Here is a 22138-nt window from a genome sequence, read left to right on the forward strand (position 1 = left end):
AGTCTTAGACCTCCAAGTATTTAAGTGCAAAGGAATAAAGGTTCATTCAATTAATTGGCAAGTAGAGGAAATTGTTCTCCTGTTAGACATTGGACATGTTTCATTCTTGGTGATTTGTTACATGTGTTACAGAGTGAAGGCTTGTTTCAAATATCTTCCTGTAAACATCACACTTAATTTAAAACAAAAGATACAGCTTCCATTTTATGTGGAGGTATGGACTTTGCCTGCCTTATGTACCAGTCGCCTGAGAATACCTAAAATGAGAAAACAGTAAGACTGTATGATTCAGATGGAGTAGCTTGGATTTGCTGTCCATAAACTACTGACTTAAGAAAACCACTTAATGTTCAGAATGGAGATGATAGAGATTTCTTTGCAGAGTCTTATTTACTGTTTTTCAACTAAAACCAGGCAGTAAATCAATCATCATCTGTAATTATTGCTGCAGTAATTACCTTTGGGGAGTAGGTTATCATTCTTGGTGGCCTTTGTTCAAATATCTCTTTCATTTTCCCTGTTTTATTTTTCTTGAATCATGTCAGTTTCTGAGTGGAGTAATAGTGTTCTGAAAGCAGTCCGATTGTACGATTTCTGAAAGGGCCAATAATGCAATTCATCTGAGAAGTTAAAAGATGCTTGCATAGACATAGCACTTAAATTCATGGATAAGAGTTTGCCCATCAATTACTACATCTTCATTTTTAGTGAACAAACAGAAGCTGTAAGTAAGGGGAATTTCGACTGTACCTCCAATGCAGTGCTTATTTAAATTCCTTATTTTTTAAGTATTACTGATTTAGTCAGTACAAAATGTATTTCTGCAGATAAAAATAAACAGTATTTTAAATAGCTTATTTGAAAAACTATTCTTTGAATGTATGTAAATGAGTTATTTAAACTCATGAGTGCTGTTTTACATCTAAATAAAATATGGAGTTACACATTACATTTCCAATTTGTCATGTACTTAGCAACCCTTTCTGGGGGGAAGATATAAGAGATATTTTTGATATGTCTGTCACTTTTGATAACTTAATTTGGAACTTATATCTTAGGGGAATACTGATACAAGGCAGGTAAATACATTAAAACAAAATGACAATTGAGCTTTTTATATTGAATGCATGAAACTAATGTTCATCTGAAATGGTGGGTGTTAAGAACTCGCTAATGACTAAATTTCTTCTATTTCTTGAAAATACGCTTTTTTGAATTATCCTGGTTTCTGTTTGCATTCCTTTTTTTTTATTATTATTTCTCTCTATCTTTCCTTTTTTTTCTTTTTTTTTCTTCCCTGTTTTGGTTTCTTGCCAACTTCAGTCTGACTGTCCCCCAGCTTTTGGTGAAGAGTGCATCTCAGATTTGGACCTAGGAAAGAAAATAGGCATGGCTAACATTAAATAAATCCCTTATAATTTAAGAATAATAAAAACAGCATTCCAAGGAAAAATAAGATTGTAATTATTTTCTGTGAAAAACACTGTCTGTGTGCAGGATACTGCAGGTTTGTAGGGAAAAAAAAAAGGTCTCAAAAGGAGAGTGAATTGCTTAACTTTCTGAAAACCTGTAATTTGAATATCTTATTTTACTTTAGGAAGGAGGAATTAAAGTTCAGCTGCTGGGTTCTTCCAGGCAGGGGAAGGATCAGTTGCATCAAACTCATCAGTCCTGACCTATATTTCATTCTACTGATTAATTTATCCCATTTCCTTGGCTAGTTTCTGGGAAAAAAATCTATTAAGTATCATTGACCTGATCAAAATCACCTAATGCATTCGGTGAAGGAGGGAGGTTAGCCAGAGAAAAGCAGGTGGGGAAAGAGAAGTCGGAGATATGATACCCGTGTACAAGCCCCAAAAGAGGCACTGTGCAAATGAAGGGTATTGAGGAAGGGCAATTGTTATGACTCCTTAAATTCCTAACACCTAAGGGCAGTGCCATTCCCTAAGTAGAACCATGCTAGAGACCCCCTTGATGAGAAAGCAGGAGTTGGGGGTGGGGGGGAAGAGCAGCTTCTTTTATCTTGTTTGACTTGGCCATTTGAGTGGTAAACCTTTTTTTGTGACTTGGCATGCTTTGGAGATATCACCCTTAGGTTACTGACTGCCTCCCCCCTCCTTCCTTTCTGGTTTATGAGGTTTTAATTTTGGGAGGGCTTGAGGTTTTTCCTTTGCCCTTACTACCGGCTTTTGATGAGAAAGTTTGTTTAGAAAAAAAAGTTACAAAAATATAGTCACTTGCAAAGAAAACCAGGTATTCTTTATAAAAAAAATGAATGAAAATATAGTCCTACTAAATGTTAAACTCAGATTTCTCTAAACTAAAGCCAGGTAATATTCATTATGCTAAAGTCACCTGTGAAAAATCACTGAAATGGCAGTTGTTAGGTAAGCCATCACTAGGAAACTAGTACAGCTCCACATGTTTAGTAGAAGTGCTGATCTCTGGAAGTGATTTCTTTTTGGGAAAAAAAAGTACTTTGTTTTTACTTAAAAGTTAATTTTTACTCATTGTAATTTTGTATCTTACATGCAGAAATAAAATTTCTGAATGTTAGTTCCTAGAAAGATGAGAGGGAAGCATTCATCAGCTGTATTTTACATACCCATGCTCTGCTTAAAGAAGGCTTGTATCTTGAAATATTTTGCCAAGCCCAGAGTGTCTCTTGAAGGTTTTTCCCTCTTTTTGAGGAAACCTAGGTACTCTTTCCATCCTGAATAAATTTATAACTGCATCTCAATTCATGCAGAATATCGGCAGACTGAGTAAGTGTACCTGTGTTTTGATGTGACTTGTTTCCTCATCATAGATTCCAAATGAAAGAATGTTTCTCATACAGAGGTGCAGGTTGTGTGGTGTAGTACCAAGGAAGGTAGAATAGTAGTGGATTAAAACAAAAATGTTACTAAATAGCAGCAATAGTTCAGAGAGAATTTGACATTCGGATCCCCTTCCAACAGTAGCCTTTGCATTTCTCTGTATCTGTCAACTATTTGAATGTTTATTTTCAGCCTCAAGCCTCCCTGGCTTCTAAATTGCATGGACTAGACTCGAAAGTCATGAGATTGTCTGCTGATTAGACTATAATCAATCCAGCATAAACAAAAACAGCAATTAGTATTGGCATGATTTCTGTGAACTTGACTTAAAGTTTCAGTATTAGCGGTCCAAAGAACTTCTTCTGAACGGGCTGTTTTCAGGAACTGTGTTATTTTGGCATCATCATTTTACAGGGAGGGAACAAAAAAATTCATAAGATTCCATTTGGCCTGAAAAGCAAAAACATCTGTTTGATGCATGAGTGAATTGCTGGCTTCTATTTGGCCATCTAAAAAAGGGCAAAAATTAAGATACCGAACATAAAAGAGTACATGAAAAAAAAAACAAATGACAAAGAGGATTTAAGATTAGCATCTTTTTATAATGCAGGCTATTTATAGTGTTCTCTTTTGGACTTGCCAAAGCATGCCCCAGGTTCTTTATGTATTAAAAAAATCCGTAACAACAAAAACATCCCTAAACTTTAGTAATATTCATTGACTTTGGCAATGCATAGTGATATTGATGGTCTTGATTAGGTAGGATTGCAGTAATGCTGGCCAGTCCTTTCTGAGGCCAGCATGAGTTATATTGACCATCATTGTCTGCTGCTCGGGATTAGAGACTATTAGGAGAGAACATCTAAACAGTTACTGCTAGTTTACAGAAAGGTGAAATCTTGTGACAAAGATAACATTAAGAGGTTTTAGTAACGCTGTGTGTTTGGACTGGTTTGATTTTGTTTTCCTGAGTTGCTGTTAACTTGTGTAACAAGAGGAGCTGTCAGAATGGAGGCACTTATCTAACATGTGTAGGATAACGTTATCCGCCATGATCTAAGATGTCTTGAAAGGCTTTATGTTGCTCTATAATTCATTCTGTCTAATTTACAACTTGTTTAATTGCTCTGAATTCTTTACTCTGAAACACGATGCAATATTTTCAAACTTGCACATTTTGGAAAAAAAAAATTCCTTTTGAATAACTGTACATGAGGAAAAGATCTAGAAAAACTGTTAACATTTTGTGCAGACCATATGGATTCAATATTTTTTTTCCTGTGTAAAACAATGAAAATAAGATATTTGGAGGGTTTCTTTTTAGCTTGAATAAAGTAGAGTATAAATGCCAATACCTTAAGACAACCTCTTAGTATTTTTTCCCAGCTCTATTTTAGAGTTTCCATTGGTTCCTGCAGGGCTACCTGAGCTCAGAATCAGTCCCAGTTGGGGTTGGGAAAATGCACTATTTCACTTAAATCGGAACTGTGAGATATGTATGTACATATATATATATATATTTCCCTGAAGGGACAACATACAGATCTACAAAGAATTTGACCTGTTTTATTTGATGCTGTAAAAATGTACATGTCTGTTTTCAAATACATTTTGCAGCATGTTACTACAAAGCATTACAGTTTTCCAGTTACTGTCTTTATAAGAGTTGGACAGCACAAGAGAGGCTTTTAAATACTTCTAAATCATAATGCAACATTTGGCATAGGATTCTGACAAAAGATGGATGTGCAAAGACCAAAAGAGGTGGTGAGGTTTGTTTTTGTTTTAATTTTAGACAACTTGGGTTCTATTTCACCTCAAGTATGAGTAATTATGCTAGTTAAGCAGTTATTAGAGATGAAAGAAATTCTGTTAGATATGAGTCTCTGAAACTTCAGTAGCTTTAGTTTTAGCCGGGATAATGATCAAGGAGTAGTTAGCCATATGCCTAGGGACTATGCTGTAGCAAAAAAGATAGGGCTGATCTTGGGGGTATCCTTATTACAACATGTTATAATTAGCATTTTCATTCAGCCCTCCTACTTTCCAAAAAAATCTGCTTTATGTTCTTCTGTGCACACATTAGTAAGACTGCACAAAATTGCCCTCTTCCAGTGGATTTTTGAACCAGGACAGTTGTCTTCCATATTTAGAATATTAGTTAACACTGGTCATGCTTTTTTTCCGCCCCCACTTTGTGTTCCTTTAGTTTCAGACACGTATTTTTCCCTCTATACTGTGTAATTACTACAAAAAAGACAGAGAAGATTATTTTCCACCTCCTTGTCAGGATTTAGTCTAGGTTATACATGTTCTTCTGGGGTGTGCACATTTGAGTCTTAGATTTTGATTTAACTAGAGTGATGCTGTGCATGTCATACTGCAACTGTTCTTTGTACAGTTGAATTCATATAATGTGTACTCAAAAGAGTTGTAGGGTTGTTACTTAAAATTCTACACAATTAAAGCCCAATGAAATTTTAGATTTTGGGGGCTTGTTTTCATTGTATTTTTTTCCTCCTCTTTTTGTCATGGGAGTAAGATAGAGGGATGTTTTTTCAGTAAGTGATTCGACTGATACTTTCACTTTTAACTAAAGGTACCATTAGGTGCAATTTTTCTTTGGAAGGTTAGGACTTCTAGTCCTTCAAGATTTCTTAAAGTTTTATATATACCTGTTGGTATATCGACTTCCCCCCCCCCTTCTTTAATTGAAATGGGCTTGCTGTGGTTCTTGAAAAATACAGTGTCAGTAACTAGTTAACCGTCTTACAAATTTGGAAGCGCTAGTCATTAGTTAAACAGTTGAAGCAGAACACCTTTTTGTCCCAGGGACAAATGGATGGAATGTTGATAGTGTGGACTATCAGTGTTTTCCCTCTGTCCCAAACCCCATTTTTGGAGAGCTTATTCTCTCGTGCAAAGCAATAACCTAAACCAGGAATTTTGTCCTTACTTAACACAAATGCAAAACTGATCTCCTAACTTCTTATACAGATGCTTGGTGTTCCAGTCGAGTGTGGAAAAGCTAGAGCACTTCTAAATCTAAATGTCCTGGTTAACTGTACCTGGTTAACTATACAAAAGATGGCTTTTGTATACAGTCCCTGAGACTTGTTGTACCCATACTATTTTTAGGTTGTGTTTTGCTGGCAAAATATATTCCAAACAATGAATTTGTTGATAATTGATTCTCTAGTTTTATTTTTCTGTTCACTTTTTTTGGTGACCTGTCAAGTTCAACTTCTGTTATTGATTCATTCACTTCTTGAAAGGAACTTTAAAAACAAAAATAAAATACTTGCTGTGTTGCTGGACTAGATGATGTGATGTAGTGAGACAGTGTATTTGGGAAGACTAGGCTATGCTTTGATCAACAAAACTTTCTCTGGCACCAAATTATGATGGCTGGGGTTTTTTTTCAGAGTCAAGTGAATTTCTAACTTTGACAGTGGCAGTAGGAAGGAGGAGGGGTTGGGGAAGTTAATTATTTTCCACCTCCAAAGAATACAATTGTGAGGAAGGAACTTTCTGATTCACTGGTTCCAGGACAACAGGATGTCAAGATCCATGCTTAATGTAACATTTTCACTCTGAAGATGAGAGGAGGAAATGGGTTTGTATTGGTCTCTGCATGCAACCACTGACTGGGAAGGGTTTGTGTTACGTGACTTATAAGGAGCTAGAGCATAGGAACAGATTAGGTTTGCAATTTCTGGTGAATCTGTTGAGTAGAAGACATGCTTGTCAGATGCAAATGTAAGTCTGTGAAGAAAGGTCAGAAACCTTTAAGGTTGGGTACAAAAAAATAAGGCCTTGCATACTGCAAGACATTAGTGCAGACATGTTTAGTTTATAGGTGACTGGTTGCCTAGTGGGATAGTCACATTGCACTGGGCTCTTGGACTCTTTATATAATTTGCAGGTGATTAGGGGTTTATGAATGTTGTTGACTAGGAACTATTTTAAGGAGACGTTAGGAAAAACTCGGAAATAATAGTGTGTCTTAGCTTCTCCCCTATTTTAGACGTGGATTTCTCTCTTAGTGCAATAGGATATCTCATAGCAGTGACTTATCTGACCCAACTTTTTGGAGATAAGGGAATAGGTTCCTTTCTTCCAGATTAGAAGGAACTGAGGTGGTGTACTGCTGCTCTTCCTCTCCCCTTTGCTGAAGAGAGAACATTATTTGCTCTGCTAAAATGTTAGAGGCAGGAGTTCTGTTCTGTGCTTTGTCTAAAGGTGTTTGAATCTGTATCTCACTGGGAGAACATCAGTCATTACGTAGCAACATATTGTGCTATGAGTGTGAGTTGCCCTGTTATTTTTGTCGATGAAGTTTCCCTTTTCAAAAGTGTAATTAAGTATTTGTTGGACAACGGAGTGACAAAAAGCATTCATACATGAGACTCATGGCTCTAAAGGCTTGAGTACTATGAAGCAAGAGAAAACATGGGTCCCGATCTGCCAGGTCTGCAATATTTCTTCTGATGAATTATTTCAGTGAAACTAGAACTGGAGTCCACATATCCCACTTGCCATGTGAGTGCCGTAACCACAAGGATAAAGCATCATGCTAATTCTCCTTCTTTCTAGTTCAGTGAGTATTGTAGATGAGATATGGCAGCTTCAACAGCAATGAATGAGTGTACCTCAAGTCTGAGGGTAAGTGCTCTTTGTTAGGAAGCTCACGGTGTGAGTACAAATCCTTCTGACAGAGGAGAAAGTTCAACTGGTGCCACCCACATCCTGGGTGAGTGATCTAACTAGTGGGTGTGGGCAAGAGGGGGAAAGGAATATGTGTTTCAACCCAAACATTTTCTGCCAGTGTCTTGCAGTGACAAGGGAAGGGTATATGAACTCTGAAGAACCAGCCCATAAGACAGCATCCAAATCCAGGGCAGGCAGGAGAATATTTAATCTTCCACTGTCCAGCAGTGGTGGGGCTTCAGTTTGATTTCAACATTGGGCTGCACAGCAGTGAGAAAGCTTTGATGGTAAAACCATAGACACTACCTGACCTGAGTAGTATCTGAGCAGAACTGCTGACAATTTAGATGCAGTGTCCCTGCACAAGTTTTTTGGCTTCTAAGCTCATTTGTGGATATAGGCCATATAGCTGTTGTACATGATAGAAAGTCATCTAGAATAGAGCAGAGAGTTTGGGGGATCAAAAATAAACTTATAAAACCCTGGTATACAATAGATGGAGATCTTTGGTAAATCAGGGATAATCTCGGTTGAAAGGAGGTAGGTTTTTGGTGTTGGGTTTTTTTTGACTCAGATAATACAGCTAAAGCATGCAGCTGTATTTTGTTTTGGTACTAGAGCAGTGTCAGACAGCCTAAACTCCTCAATTTAAGTGTCTCATTTTAGTCACATAAATAAATGACTTAACTTTCAAAGGCAATGATCGTCTACGGAAACCTTTACTGTAAGTCCTCGTAGCCCTTCCTTATATCACCTGTCTTCAGACTTGTGTAATATTGGTTACTTTGAGGTTCTGTGAGCCATGCATCAGCTGGATTCAAATTGCTCTCTCTTGCTGAGTTGCGACTTTTGTAGACAGCGTTTAATGAATTCCCTGTTTTCTAAGCAAAGTTGAAAATACAGGTCTGTAGGAGTATCAGAAATTCTTATTTATGTCGCTCTGAGTAAGAAAGCTTAGGTGATACATAGCTTCAGTGTACTGAGAGGAATCTGAATGTGTTCATGTTAAGTACTAGCTTTGGTAATTAGGCTTAAAATTTTTCTTAGCCTCCTAACTTCTGTTTCCACCCAAAATGGACTGGCTGCCCACAGACACATTGTCAGGAATGGAGGTGGAATAGTTGATCCACAAAACAGCTGAAAGTCTTGACCCTGATACTAAGAATTAACTCCCAGAGAGATTCCCTCTTGCTTTGTTAATTCTCACCGTGGTCCTCTGTTTGACTCAGAGATCTATTATAATCTGTTACATTGCATGCTAGAGTCTTAGGGATGTCTGAAATTTACCTGAGGTTTATAAAAGCTCTAAGATTCTTTGGAGAAAAGTACTTTTTAAAATATAACATTATTAGTTTACTTAAACAATAGAAATATGAGTGTAGTTTAACCTTGTTCAAGGATGCATGATTAGGGAGGCAAAGTTAGCATTCTGGGCAGGATTAACTAATCTATTACCTCACTATCCAGAAAAATATATCCCCTCCAGCTTTGGGGTTTAGAATTATCCCTCTGCTGCTGGAAAGAGCGTCTTCTGCTTTTTCTGCACATAGTGTTATGTAAAACTGGACGTCTTTAGGCTGTCACATTTGGATACTGTCACCCTTGAGATCAAGGGTTGGAAGAATATCCAAAGGATTTCTTAAGCACAATTTCTTTCCACTTAAGTGTATTTATTACTTTTATGTTTATGTGCTGCCTAGGAAAATACTTTATTTTAGCATAAGAATAATATTTTCCAACCACTGCAGTTTAATTGGGAACTCCTAATTCAGTCTTTCTACAAGAAGAACATTAGGGGAAAAAAACAAAAACCCAAGCTCAGTGTTGGGATAGACTAAAGAGAGGAGTGAAAAATACGAGTGCTATGAGGGACTTTGTCTTCTGGAAAAAGCAAATGGAAGACTAAAGAATGCTTTATATAACAGGAATCTTTCAAGGAAAATAATTTCCAGTGTTAAGAAAATATTGTTACAATGCTGGGAGGGAATAGAAATAGGAAAGGGGGTATGTCACAGCACAAAGGAAAACAAATCTGACATATAAATATTCATGCATATGATTAATTGGATTTTTTGAAGTTGTGGCTACACACAGAACTAATTTTCATTGGAGTTCTGGAATGTAGATATTTGAAGTGTTAATATGCCAGTGCATTTCTTTTTCCAACTCTTCTAGCTCTAAAGTCTTTGGGAAGATATACAGTCAAATTGGTAATCAGGTTCAGGCTAGTAGCTGATAGACGTGAATTGATGCTAGGTGGAGTTGTTCCGAAAACAATATTTTCTTAGTAGTTCTGGACTTTTATGAGTGACAATTTTCTTAAAGGCCATTATGAAGCATTCTGAAATGGTTGTTGACTTCCTGAAGTCACTCACTGAATTGCTGCTTACATATGGCATAGCCAAGTGTGAAATCCTGTGCTTGCAATATGCTGGCCGGAAGAGTCTAAAAGGTGAGTCTTAGAGTGCCAGTGGCACTTAGGGAGAGAAGGTGTAGCCCTAGCAGATGATTCATGGACATGTGATCCTGCATTTAATATTTCTCTGTAATTTCTTTAATTTCAGTTTTGTATCCTGACTGAACCCTTGTGGAGACATATTTCCACAGCACCTTATTGCAAGGTGTGAAACATCTTTAAAATCCATTGACTTTAATAGATTTAGAGGATACTCAACACCCTCTGCAACTGGCTCTTAAATTTGCCTTCTGCTACATGATTAATCTGTCTAATCATACTTAATATCTACCTGTAGATGGTGTCAGTATGAATGTCCTCTTGGTTTTTATGTGGCCATGAGGAGAAAGGAAAAGTGGAGAGATACTTCCAGAAATTACAGTCATTTGTAGGTACTGAAATAATGGCACACACATTTTATTTCTGTTCTGTTTCGGTAACTCGGTAAATTGTGTATTGATTATGCTAATACAGCAAGTGTCTCTATTACTTGTCTGCAGAAATTATTCACACATGTAGATTGAAGATGCACTTGGCAAAGTTACCATCCTAAGAAAAAGGCTTTTGTGCAAAGATGGCTTTAAATTGAACTACTAATCATATGCTAATGGATGTTTATAGATCAGGTATTGAATTGTAGGAAATGCAAAGTGCAAGTTAAAAATATATATTCTAAACTTCCTATCCCAACAGTCGTAGTTGTTATATTAGGTTTGTTTTCACATCTCTCAAGGAATATGTTTTAGGAAGGGATAAATCAATAGCAATCTATTTTTATGGTTTATTTGGGGATATGTGGCTTATCCTGCTTTGTTTAACAAGCTGAAAAGAGGCTCGGGCAATTGGGGCAGTTGTTTTTTTCTTTTTCAAAATTTATTAATCTACCTAGATTTGAAGAAAATAGACTTTTTCAATTATCTTCTGCTTTTATTTTATTATAGTTTGTAATAGGTCAGAAACCGTAAATCTTAGCCAGAATTCTCCAAAAGGCATCCCTTTCAGTGAAAATGTGCTTTTCCATGTATCTAATTTTATCCATTTCTTTTCTGTACAAGATTTTTCCAGGCATCAACCAGAAATGACTTGTGCTCTTCCTTAGGGTGCTAAATCTACAGATTAACTTTTCAGTGAAGGGGAATCCTGGTTAGTCAGTAGAATATGAATGAGATTTTGCAAGCTAGAAAATCTGTATATATTTTATAGCAACTTTATAAAGTAATCTCCCTCCTTTATCAGCTAGCCATGTATCCCGTGAACAGACTTTAAGCAAAAGGGGTGAAATCCTCAATGATCAGCAGGTGTTGCTGTAGAGCAGTCAGGAGATTAATTGTTTTTGGGACCTCTATATCAAAATTTCCACAGGTTTTCCTCATTGACTGTCCTTGATGGTTCTACTTGATTTATTGGGTTGTTTTCCTTTTTTCTTTTTTTTTTTCTTCTTTCTTTAAAAAGGAATAATTGGTCTTAATGCTGATGTTCAAGCAGCCTAAGCATCAGAGGTGCTCTAAACTGAAACCAGGGTTTGCCTTGGACACTGGCTGTACAAAAGCTGAAATGTCCTAACCTCACACATGGATACAACTTCAGTTTAGATAGAGATTTTTTTTTTTTTTTTAATTTTTTTCAGTAAAATTTTAAAATCTGGTGTTTGTCCAAACCACAAGCTTTTATTATTGGAGGTAGAATTGACATGATGCAATTCTCTTTTCCCTTACTGAGATTTTTTTTTTTTTAAATTGCTCTCAAGAAGCCTGGTGCCACAGTTGTGGTGATCTGATCCTTTCTCGAAATTTTATTACTTGGGGGTTCCCGTTTGTTTTGTTTCTCAAGAGTTGCCCTGAGAAAATATATAGTAAGAAATTGATCATTCATTGTTTTAAGGAACACATAAGTCAGTTGAGAAATACTTTACATCTGAAGAAACAGGTGACCCGTGGCCATAAACACACAGTTGCAGGGACAAGGAATATTGTTGCTTTTGTGACAACATTGTTTAAGATATATCTGGAAGTGCTGTTTAGCAGTAACGTCACTTATTCATATTGGATTCAGAAGGTTTGTTCTACTTTGCTGAGGCCTCTCCTTCACTGGTGGTCCATGACTTTGTTACATAGAGTTCATCTTTTCTTATGCTATAATGAAGATGGACATCCCTGTGCACAATTGCAGTCCTAGAGTATCAATAATTTTGATGTTTGAATTAACGACAGTGCATACATGCTACTGTTTTATTTGCATATCATCCTTGTAGCTTTTTTAAGTTGCATTTCATGCTGGTGCTAGAGAAATGTTTTTGGGTAGCAAAATTTAAAGCATCTGTTTATACAGATTCTGTTTAGAGGTGCTTTCCTCTTCTGAAAGAAAATGGTGTAGTTAATGTTTAAGGGAAGTTGACTGCATGTCACACTACCTTTTGTAGTCAGGTGAGTTTAACAGTGGTCTGAAGAGCTGAAATAGCACTGAAGTTTTCAGAATCTGGCTGTGGAAAGGTGTTAAGTGCTAATCAAGAGCTTATCTGATGCTACCAGCTGTATCTTACTTAATGTGACGAATACCCCTGCTAGCTGGAGGAATGAGCTAACTTAATGCAAAGCAAAATGCAATGCTATTTTGTAGGTGATTTGTGCTAATGCTAAGATTTCCTTAATTCAGTGGGTTTCGTGGAGTAGGTTTTTTTTTCCTTTTATTGTATTTCCCCTTAAATATGGTTTTAATTTTCCTGACAAATATGTTCGTCTACTTGACTATTATTAGCATGTCTTTGTGCCGTGGCCTGTTGTGACCTACTTGGTACTGTTGTGACTGAGAATCCTTAAAGAGATGAACAACAGTTTAGAAAGATGCTAGCCACAGAGTTAACTGCTTTTATACTTGTTTGCTTTTTTTAGTGCAGTAAAGGCGTAGTGGTCAGCCTTTGTTGAAAGCAAACCTCAGTTCTCATAGAATTTTCAGATCCCAAAATAGCAGGGAAGTTGTAAAATGTTTGGTTTCACAAGGCATATGCTGTCGTGTTTTCATGGTACAAAATTGCGTACCTGGAAACAATTTGTTAGGCAGTATCCATGTTTCTTTTTTCCATTTTAAGACAAAAAAAAGGTTGGTGTAGCTCTCAGTCAGCAGCGTGAAGCTGAGTACATTTCACTGTGCAGTCACTTTTCAGGAGCAGTGAGAGATTCTGGTACTGCAGCTGGTGGCAGTAGACATTCAGGACAGAAAAGCAGAAAAAAATGAACTCTTGCATTTCAGTTTGCAAACACTTACAAATGGAGATCTTGTTTACTTCTCAGCAGATAGCCACTTGGGAATCAGTTATTGAAAAGTTCATGTTTGGAGACCTCAATTCCATCTTGAAACTTAAGAAATTGTGGAGTTCTTAAACTGCTTTTCTGGACTGAGTTGTGACATTTATCATGGTTGAGGACAGCTGATACATCTACAACCCTTAATAAGGTTGATCAATAGGTGCTAATGACCAAGGTGAGTTTCCTCTTGAGGGGTGGAAGAGTGGACTCATTTCCAGTTTTAGAGCTGTTCTTGAGAAGCTTTTATGGAAATAGATCAACAGCTGATGATAGACACACACCGAGTCAGGTTGGACTGCTGCAGATGTTTCCCTGGGGGCTTTCAGGGGGTCACAAAAGATGGTTGGTTTTTTTTGGTTTTGTTTTCTTTCTTTTTTTTTCTTTTTTAAAAACTATATAGTAGTTGTATTCATTATTTTTCTTGCTTTATTAATGAATCTTACTGATCTGTGCTGCCTCAGTGAAAAATCCTTCTATTTAGGTTAGTTTGCGTTTGACCACATGTTCCCCAAAACTCATCTTTTCGGACTGCTTTCTTTGTCTGTCTGGTTTGCTTTAGCTGTGAGGACCGCTGGGATGGCTGCTTCAGTGTAACAAAGCAAATCATACAGTATTATCACAGCTGAGGTACTGGTAACATTGTGGCTGCAAAATACAAGTTCAGCTGAAACAATCAGCTCATAAAATTGTATTTTGTGAAATACTTGACTGACTCCAGGGCTGGGGAAACTTTTATCAGATCTCTGTAGATGAGAAGGGTTTGCTTACTAGCCACAGCTCTGGGACAGAGATAAAGATTGTTTAGAGTCCTCCAGAGATTGTTCTTGACTCTTTCTAATATATGCACTGTGTTACAAGTTTCTGGTGTCCTAAGAGTGTCCTTATGAAAACTGGTGTTTTTTTTCTAGAAACTCAGATTCTAGAAACAACCAGTTGTATGAAGCCTTGGGGTTGGCGGAGGAGGAAAAGAGGTACCTGTGGAGTGTGTATATGTATCTCTTCTTTTGCATATATGTCTAGATTTATATGTGACCCTACATGTTGCACTCTCTTGTCCCAAGAACCAGGAAAAATACCTCAAATCTTTGGACTTTAACTCAGTTGCATGATTATTTTTTGAGGTCTGAATTCTTGGGAGTGGAAATGCTGCAGAAGTACAGTCTTTCCCCTTTCAGCTTTTTCCCCTGTGGAGGGAGAATGAATTCTTTTCTCTCTGCTGTTCTCTAACTCAAAGAGTTTGGTCTTTGGGAGAATAAAAAGGAAATGGTTCTGCCTTTTAGCTCTTCCCTTACTTTTGCTTTGGGAGAGTCAATCTTACTTAGGCATAGTATCAGAGCATATGAGAACAGCGCTCTCTAATTTTTCAAAGTAGCAGCAGAATGGCTCTTGTTAGGTTCACTCACCCAACAAGTTTTGAATAGTGAATCTGACAAGAATTGTATTGTTTTTAGTTCTACTGCTCTGGAAAGCTGTGAGCCAAGGGAAAGATGCTGGCATGGTGTATACAGTAAAACAGCATGGGGTTAGTTCTCCTTTGCAAGGCTGTCTGCACTGCTGAGATGTTTGCTACTGAATATAGGATTATTATTATTTTTTAAAACTTATGTATGAATTAGCACACACACCTCTCCCATCTGCCAGGAGAAGGCTTTCTCTTATCTGTGTGGAGCAAGCAGAATGTTAAAGCCCAGACTGTTCTCTCATTTAGTTCCATAATCAAATACAGTAAAGTGCATTGAAGGCAAATATCCCAGAGGAAATTCGATTTGTTTTTTTAAGCCATGAAAATGATTTGATCACTCTGTTCTCAGATTTGTAGCTTCCATACAGCAATGTATTCTGTCTTGGTCTGGTCTACACTTTCGCACTTTGCAGTGCAGCTTTTCTTGCCTGTCTTGTGCAAGCATTGCTGGCTTTCAGAACTAAGGCTGGTGTAAAGATGCTAGAAACACTTCAGCTACCTACCTAACATCTTTTTTTGTTTGTTTTGTTTTTGTTTTGTTTACCTTTTTCTGACAGTAGAAGAAAATGAAACAGAGGACCATCAGGCAGGTGTGGGACACCCAGCCGCACAAACTGGTAATGCTGAATTCCTTCATTAGTGCTTGCTTACCATTTGACAACAGTGTGAGGGATTTTTGTATTGGGGTGTTTTTGCAATGCCTGCACTCTTCTTTCTCCGTTTCAGCTTAAAATGCATTCTTGGGGCTTGCAATGGAAAATAACATTCCTCTCCCGTTACCTTTCAGTTTCTCACAATTAGAAATTCTGCCTTTTGTAGGTCAGCCAGCTGAAAGTGAGATGCTTCTAAAGTGCAGCATGCTTTTCTTGTTTCTCTTTTCTTTTTTTGTTAAAAATAATTCTTCTCTACATTCCCCATGTAAAACACCACTCTGTGCCATTTCAGATAAACTTGATTATTCATTCCACTTAAACTATTTTTGTATTTGTAAAATATGTGCATAAGGGTAAATTCTTTTAAGATGTTTGTATAATTTCTTACCAGTCAGGGATTAATTAAGGGCTCCTTAAAATTAAGTCAGTGAGATTGTGTGGAAAAAACTGTTGTTTGAGTCAGGATCACAGAGATAAGTATCGTTATTAATGATGAAGAAATAATCATTAATTCCCAATAACAACAAGGACTCTTTTATTCTCTAACACGGTTCTGAGAATGCAAGAAATAATTTGTTTCTGTCTTTGGTAGTGGTTCCACCAAATTTTATCTGAAGAGAAAGACTGACTCATCTGAATAGTTTTATTCATTCAGCTGAGGTCACCTTTTGGTGTAAGGGCTGGCTCCTTAAGGATATTCCTCGAAGGCTAGTCATCTCAGAATATGTGTAGGTAATTTGTGTGAGAGCAGTTGGAGTTATTCCTCTTATGAAGGTGAAGAATGCAGTTAATTTTTTCTTCACTTAGAAGACTTTATATTTCTCTTGTATACATGTCCTATGGGTATGTGTTTCGTGCCTTTTATAGGTTCTAGTGGCTTTGTGCATAAACTAGATTGTCTGAAAAGAGTAAATAAAAGTGAGGGAGTTCTTTGCCTTTTTAATGGCAAATTTCTCAAACGCTTCTCAATGTACATATGTCTCCATTTAGCCATCTGCAAACTTGAAAAAACCCCCCAACTTGTACTGCTGTAGACACATGAAGTTGAAAAATAGACAACTGCAAAACTGGAGATCGATATGTCAAGGAATGGCTGCTTTTCTGTATTTTCTTAAAAATAATTCTCCATGGTTAAGTTGTCTTGCTAGTTATTTATTTCCCATCATGTCCTGTGTTGTTCTCTGTTTGTTTCTAGGCAGGATTTAGCATTCTGTTTTTCTCTATAGCAAGAATGCAGTGCCGATATTAAAGACAAAAAACCTTCTGATAGACCAAGCAGTACAGAAGGCCCGCACTGTGTACACACTGCCAGAAGTTTTTATAGTAATACTTTGTATCTAAGCTCTGGCTCTAACCATTAAATGTGCTTTTTATAGAGTACCAAGTTATAATGTAGTGCAGCTACGGCATATTAATCTTACTGCAGAGATTTAATGAGGCAGTTGTTTTGCGATGGACACTATTGGGAGCAGGGAGCGACAGAGTTTTACTTTACCACTGAGCTGAAGAAATATTCCTTGCCTGGTAATAATTATAACCACATGATCTAAGTTTTCCTTTCTTTTGCCAGCACTTTTCCATGCAGAAGTGGCTTGGAAGGAGGTCTACTGCAAGACAGTGAAATGGATTGGAAAGGAGGCTGTTTTCTTGGTAGTTTGATGTTTTAGTTGTGATTATCTATGGATCTTTGCAACATAGACAGAAATATGTAAGATGAGTTTCAAGAATATAGACAGTCTTTGCCAGTCCACTGAGATGACTTTTAGATATTCATTACTTTTACTTGACTTTTATATGGGTTATAAAAAGTAAATGTGGTGAAACCTCATTTTTACATGGGCAGAATAGAATTTCTGCTGGTTGGCCTTAAACCGCTCCCATACTTGAAATTAATTGAAGTCCATGGCTTTATTGCCTCCAACACTTTTAAGCCAATGCAGTTTTTCATTTTCCCCAAAGTTGCAGTTTTATTAGACCAAGTTACAGCAATAACATCCCTTATGAGAAGGAGGAAGAAGGGAAGGGGAGAACCACCTGCCAGGGAACATAGTAATGAGAAAATCATGCTTCTTTTAATTTCCATTTATAAATAGTGTTAACATAATCAGGAACAGAAGACAACTGTTCTTTCTCTTATTTTTTTTAAGGTGCCTTAATAGGCTGAATTTATTTCTGTTCCAAAAAATTAACCTTCCTTTCCCTACTAGATAATTTTCAATGGTATCTGCAGGTGGAGACGATGTGTGTGTGTTGTTGCTGATGTGTACTGAGAAATTTCAGTTGGTGTATGGGCAGCCTCTGAAATAGGGCAGGGAAGTCTCTGGAAATGATGACAATGGTATTTGCAGATGTTGGGAAAAGTAATCTTACTATAAGACCATCTTTGTTGAGGAAATTGTAGCTGTGATTGTTGCAGATACTGGGGAGAAAGAAATGTGGGAGATGAATGGCATTTGCCCTGAAGTCTACAGAAGAGCATGAACTTTGAACAAGAGGTTAAAGAGAAAGTACAGATGAATGAATGCATATTTCATTTATAAAATGTTTTCTTCTAGTTTTTCAGAAGAGCTGCTCAAATAAGGCAGCTTATCCTCAATGTAAGTAACTACTTAAGATTAGACCAGCTCTTGATAGAAGATATTTGTTGCTGCAACAGAAAAGCTAGCTATTCACAAAGCGTCCAAATGATATTTACTCTCTTAAATATCTTTAATTTTGGTGGTGACATCTCTTCACAGAAGCAGATCACAGTGGAAATGCATTCATTGAGAGGGGCTGAGACTGCCAGAACTCATTTCACAAAGCTGTCGTAGGCTAAACTTGAACCTAGGTCCCAGAGGGTCCCACTTAAGTGTTGACCTAAAAACAAATGTGCCAGTTGGCTAGAACATGTATTCTAAAGTTGCAGCAGAAGGGAATAAGCTTGACTGACTTCTGTCCCTGTAGAGTTTATATCTGCAAATGCAGAAGGAGAAGCAAAACATTATTAGCCTTAAAATGATTCTAATTTTAATAACTGGTCGCTAAGTCTAAAGCTTTAAATTGAGCAATTCTTTAGGCTTTTGTGCACTAAGGAGTGCATATGTGCCTACGTGTGTGTGTGTATTGCTGAATTCCTGTAAAATGCAAGTGCTTCTGAATAGTAAGTCTTGAGAATTCCCTCCCCTCCCTTTTCTTTCCTTCAGCATTGTACTTAAAGCAGTCAGACACTACTCTTATTTTAAAACAAACAGGTTTGTAAACTTTATGTGCAGCATTTAAATACTCGTGTTAAAATTCAAACCCAGTGCCCACATTTCCCTGAGTGCTCTCAGTTTTATGAGATGAAACCGAGACTTGAGCTGAACAACTAATAGTATGCAATGTGCACATGCTGCCTTCCAACAAGTGTTTAATGATGTTGGGGTCAGTTTGCAATAGTTAAGACAATTATTTAATTTTCCAAACTGCTTAGAACCAGGTGATCTCCTAACTGCTTTTATTAATCTTTGAAAATACCTTGGAAAATGAAGTGGTAATGGAAGTTATTAGATTTAGAGCATTTAATAATGGCTAAAATGACATAAGGTCTTTTTATTTAATTAGCATCCCTTTTTTTGGTTTGTAAATTTGCAGACTACTCTTCTATTTGGAAGTAGCAGCCCAAGTGGAAATTTCCACTCTTGAAAGAACGTTGTGGATGTAATTTGTCATATAAAGACTCAGTGTATAGGCATGGCTTTTGCACGGCAAATATATTTTTGTCTTCAGAATGTGTTTTTTACTTTTAAAAATTAATCTGGTTTCTTTCTGTAATATAATTCCCTTAAAAATAAATTCTGCCCTTTACCCCTGTCAAAGAAATTCCTTGGTTTTGATCACAAGCCACATGGCATGAGAAAGACTTCCTGACATGGGTCATTTCCAGTTTTCGCTTGCAGGTCCATCTGTGTTTGCACAGTTGAAGGGCAGGGTGCAGCAGTGTGGACCAAAGGATGCAGAGAGATGATGAGAGCTCTGACCTTGGTTGTGGGCAGCAAGAAATACAGGAATGGCTGTGCCCACATTACTGTAGAGTGCTGAGAGAGGATGTAAGAGTGGTTTAAAGTGGAATCACCTTCCTACTTCTCCCCACCCCTTCATCACTGTAATATGAATTTAGTGTTGGCATGTTTTAGTTTCTTTCCTTCCAAGGAGTTGTGCGTGATCCTCATCAATTGAAATGCCAAATAAGGTGGGTTCACGGATACCACCTCTTTGTTCCCCTGGCCAAGAAGCCTACTCCTGGTTAGTCACCCACTTGGCTAAAGAGCACAACATCTTAAAATGTACTTGCACAATCTCCTGTTATTATGTGAGTTTGTCCCTGTTTTCTAAAATGACTTATTTCAGTCTCAGCTCTCTCAAATATCTAAAAGGAAAGATGAGGCAGCCAAAGCAGAAAAGGGAAAAGTGGTGAAACACTTGCATTCCTTTTGCTGAAATGTACGCAACCATTTTTCTTCTTCATTTCACTTGTTGTACTGTGGTTCCCAAGGAAAAACAAAGTTAAGTGCCAGCTTGCTTTATTAGGGAAGACAAATTGTTTTATTTCTGTCTTTTTGAAAGAAGCTTTTAGTAAAGTGGGCAAAAAGTCAGGAGTAGTTAAAGCTACTCTGCTCCTTCTCAGAGGAGGAAAAGTTCTAGAGTACTGTGAACTCTAGAATGAGCTCATTGAAATGAAAAGTTCATTATTGCACTGTGCTGGTCATCTGCAGAACCAAGGCAGTGCAGCGAGCTCTGTGGTGTCTCTGTGCATAGAGGGTGGTGGTGAGACTGCATACTTTTTCCAGTTTAGAAGCTTCAGCTGGGCTCAGGACTGCTGATCTGAGGCTGGAGCTATCCTGTTATCCCCAGAATGCCTGTTAGCATGTCAAACAGACAAAGCTTTCCTTGTGGACTCTTTAGGTTTTACAATAATTAGTTTCCAGTTTTCCATGATCTGGTGAACACAGGAGCTTGATCTTTTTTTTTAAGTCATGCACAAGTTCAAAGCATGTGTAGCATTTTGACCCAGGGTATAAGCTTTCCAGGGCTTTGTTTGTGTCGAATAGTGTAGTGATGGAGTATTGGAGTGGGTTGTAAAATAAAGATTAATTTACTGTTTATGTAATCAAATTTGTTAGTCTCTTAATTCTGGTAATTTCCTGTGAAACACTGTAGTTAACAGAGAAAAGAAGTTCCTGCACACTTATTGATTTGATTTTTCTTTTCATTGAAAAACTAATTGCATAGGTGGTTTATCCTTTCTTATGATGATCAAAGCAGCTTCAATAGCCGTGATAAAATTGACAAACCTAACACTGAAGCATGGAAGAATAGCTTAAGTGAGAAATGGAGCTGTGTTTGTGGGAGTAGAAGGGAAATTCTCTTTTCATTGAGATTAGAAAAAAATTAATGAAAAAAAACCTCCTTTGCTTATTTAGCAATAAAATCTACAGTGTGCTGCTGGCTCATGCCAAGTATTTTTCTTCTCATCATTACCACAAGAACCTATTTTGTTTTTTTTTTTCTTTTCCTTTTTAAATATTCTCTTCTTAGATGTCTGACATCATGGTCTTGATTTTCTTTCAGACTCTAACTGTAAACTAGAAGACAAGGCAGAAGATGGAGATGTGTTAGACTGTAAGAAAAGGCCGGATGAAGGGGAGGAGTTAGAAGAAGAAGCTGTGCACAGCTGTGACAGCTGCCTCCAGGTGTTTGAGTCACTGAGCGATATCACAGAACACAAGATTAGTCAATGCCAACTGACAGGTAAACAATACTTATCACTTTGTGGCTTTGTGCACTGTTCTGTTTCTGATTCCCATCCTCTGCTTCTGATCTCCTTCTTCCTTCCTCAGTTATTTTATTCCTGCACTTGAATGCTTGGGTGAGACCTTTATAAACAGATTTTGAGACAGGATTCTACTGTGAATGGATCATTATAAATTTCCTTAATACCAAAGGATATGTGCTACTGCGTGTATTTTCTAGATTCATACTGTACGGCTTTCCATACTTTGCTTCTATGCATATATTCCTAAGTCACTTGTGAATGCAGAGGGTATTTGTAAGTTGGGTTTAGGTATCATAATGTCACATAACGAATGAATTTGCACAATGGCATGTTACAGATCTGAGCTGGATGTTGTGCTAGTCTCATCTGTTAACTACAAATGACTGTACAGTAATCAGTACCTGAAAATTGAGAGGAGCAAAACAAACTGTTAGAGGGGAAAATAAAATCTCAGGTTCAGTCAAGGAGCAGAACTGAGTGCTGATCAGATACTACTGAGTTGAGTAGAGCTGGGTGAATGGACCTGTAGACCTCCCAGATTCCTCTTCGAAATTATTGTAGACAGCCCCCTCACTGAGAAAACCACATGAAATCTGCTGAAGTAGTTTTGCCCTCTAAATTTAATAGGTCTTCTGATGGTACACAGTGTAGATCCAAACAGACTTGGGATCAACAGAAAGGCATTTATTTTTTTTTAGTAGATATTACTTTTGGTTTAGCCTCTACAGTGTAAAATGTATTTATTGTATAGTGCAGTTATGTTAAAAACCTTTCTTTATTATGGCTTTTTCCTTAAGTAAGGAAAGCCATCCTTCCTATTTGCAAATGCTTTTAGAAAGTGTGTATGTGCTCATGTTTGGAGAGCTTTCTGAGTTAGCTTTGGTTCCAATGGATTCATAGGCTAAGCCCTGTCAGAATGACATAGAAGACAGATAGC

General features: G+C 37.3%; 1 protein-coding gene across 7 annotated transcripts in view; it reads left to right on the forward strand.

The window, feature by feature from the left end:
• Positions 1-22138, forward strand: part of ZNF521 (zinc finger protein 521) — a 230684-nt gene that overhangs the window by 3294 nt on the left and 205252 nt on the right. For 2 of the 7 annotated variants that reach the window (XM_032705906.1, XM_032705853.1), the window contains exons 3-5: positions 14198-14260; positions 15309-15368; positions 20997-21176. In XM_032705906.1, coding sequence (XP_032561797.1) covers positions 14198-14260; positions 15309-15368; positions 20997-21176 — 303 coding nt within the window. The remainder of the gene's footprint in view (positions 1-14197; positions 14261-15308; positions 15369-20996; positions 21177-22138) is intronic. The other 5 variants (XM_032705871.1, XM_032705900.1, XM_032705890.1 and 2 more) reach the window with 3 other exon arrangements.

Source organism: Chiroxiphia lanceolata, chromosome 1 (assembly GCF_009829145.1).
Source record: "Chiroxiphia lanceolata isolate bChiLan1 chromosome 1, bChiLan1.pri, whole genome shotgun sequence".
Classification (NCBI taxonomy): Eukaryota; Metazoa; Chordata; class Aves; order Passeriformes; family Pipridae; genus Chiroxiphia; species Chiroxiphia lanceolata.